Here is a 2,295-nt window from a genome sequence, read left to right on the forward strand (position 1 = left end):
GAGGCGAGACATCATCCTTTATCATCCCACACTTCTCAGCCAATGGATCATCAAAACTACTCTCCCAACAAAGACAACCCCTACTTCTTTGGCTCATGAGATCATCCTAGTCTCATACTTGTCACGCCACCACTTTCAGACAACAATTTTTAGTAATGGCGTAGAGATTTCACCTTGCTCTTGATGCCAAAAACAAAACTGAATTCAATGACGGTATTCTTCCGCAACTAGTGCCTACGAGTCCTCTGTTTCATTCTTGGATTCGATGTAACCAAATAGTGATGTCTTGGATCATCCACTGTGTTTCCCTTGACATCAAGAACAGTGCCACGTTTCTCGATATTGTTGCGGTTATGTGGGCTGAGCTCACTAACAGATTCAGCCAAGGCAAAGAACCTCGCCTCTTTGAACTCAATGAATCCCGCAGTGATCTATGCCAAGGAGATGACTCCGTCACGACTTACTTTACCAAAATTCGGGCCATTTGGGATGAGATCAACGAGTTGCTACCTCATATTCCTTGCAGTTGTCAAGCTTCTGTTGACAACCTAAAATTTCAGAATCAAGAGAAGGTCCTTCAATTCTTGATAGGTCTCAAAGAATTATACCATGATGTCCATGATCAAGTACTCATCCTTGAGTCATTTCCTTCTCTTTCGAAGGTCTTTGCCACCATCATTCAACATGAAAGGCAATGCAAGATTCGTACCTTGTCAAAACCTCCCCGAAACAAGCAAATACGCCCATTTTGCGCTCACTGTGAGAAGCCAGAGAACTTGACAGAAAAATACTATATACTCCATAGATTTCCCCTGGTTATGGTGACAAATGGAAAACTAATTCTACACAACGTCCTAACCGGATCGCAGCCAGTCCTCTAAGAGTCCTACAGTTTGAGGCCAACCTACCAAGGGACCTACAGTCAATTCTGCCTCCGCTTTTGCCTCTCCTTCAGTCTCCAACAAGCTAGCCTCTCTCCAGGACATGATAACAGAACTCACTCAGCAAATTCATCAAACTCAAGCTGCGGCTGATGTCAACACTCCAATGGCATCAAACCTTATAGGTAAATCTGTATCATGGATAGTTGATAATGGGGCTACCCACCATGTTTGTTTTGATATAACATGTTTTTCCTCTTTGTTGTACAATCCTGGCTGCTTCTCATATTTCACTGCCTAATGGACTTAAAATACTCGTGCATAAGTTTGGAACTGTGCAATTAAATGATCATTTATTCCTTTCTAACATACTTTATGTTCCAAATTTTTAATATAACCTTCTATCAATTTCTGCTAATATAGAAGATCCCAAATACTCAATTTTACTTTTCTAAGGACAAAACTCATAATATTCGGATTGGGACTACTAATCGTGTTGGACATCCTTTTTACCTCCAGCAGTCTCGACTTCCTCTTGTAATTATGTTTTCAATAAGAATACTTGTAATTCTAATGTTAATACTCATACTTGTATCGTTGTCCAAAATGAAATTTACGCCTAGGACACCCTTCTATACGAATTACAAAATCATTGAATAAAACATTGATTTTTTTTTTTATTTCAATTCTTCTATATCTCTTTGCCATATTTGTCACTTAGCTAAGAAAAAGAAACTTCTTTTTAACTCAGCTTACAACATGGCAACTACTCCATTTGATTTAATACATTTAGATATATGGGGACCATTTCATACAATCAGCACTGAAGGTTATAGATATTTTCTCACTATTGTTGATGATCACACAAGGTTCACTTGTGTTTATATGCTCAAAAGTAAAGATGATGCTCAAACAATCATACCACAATTTTACGCTCCTATATTGAATCAATTTTCTACCTCTATCAAAGGCATCAAATGTGACAATGCAAAGAAACTACACTTACAGTCGTTCTTTTCAACCAAAGTTATCACACCATATCATTCTTGTGTTGAGAGATCTCAGCAAAATTTTGTAGTTGAGCGCAAGCATCAACATATCTTAAATGTTAAATGAGCCCTTGCCTTCCAGTCTTGTTTATCTCAAACATACTGGACTTATTTTATACATACAACTGTCCATCTAATAAACTGAACAACCTCTTCTTTATTGCACTTAAAATCTTATTTTGAGTTGTTATATAACAGGTTGCCCTCCTATGACCACCTACGGGTCTTCAGTTGTCTTGTCTATGCATTCACCTTGGAAAGCTCACGACACAAGTTCAGCCCACGATCAAGAGCTTGTGTATTCATTGGATATCACGCTGCTATGAAAGCTTATACCTTACTCGATCAGACTAATAAATTTTTTC

General features: G+C 38.2%; 1 protein-coding gene across 1 annotated transcript; it reads left to right on the plus strand.

Moving 5' to 3' along the window:
* The first annotated feature begins 281 nt into the window (after positions 1-281).
* LOC115713586 (uncharacterized) lies at positions 282-881 on the plus strand. Its single transcript, XM_030642074.1, has one exon. The coding sequence runs from the start codon at positions 282-284 to the stop codon at positions 879-881; it is 600 nt and encodes a 199-aa protein (XP_030497934.1).
* The last annotated feature ends 1,414 nt before the right edge of the window (positions 882-2,295 follow it).

Source organism: Cannabis sativa, chromosome 4 (assembly GCF_029168945.1).
Source record: "Cannabis sativa cultivar Pink pepper isolate KNU-18-1 chromosome 4, ASM2916894v1, whole genome shotgun sequence".
Lineage (NCBI taxonomy): Eukaryota > Viridiplantae > Streptophyta > Magnoliopsida > Rosales > Cannabaceae > Cannabis > Cannabis sativa.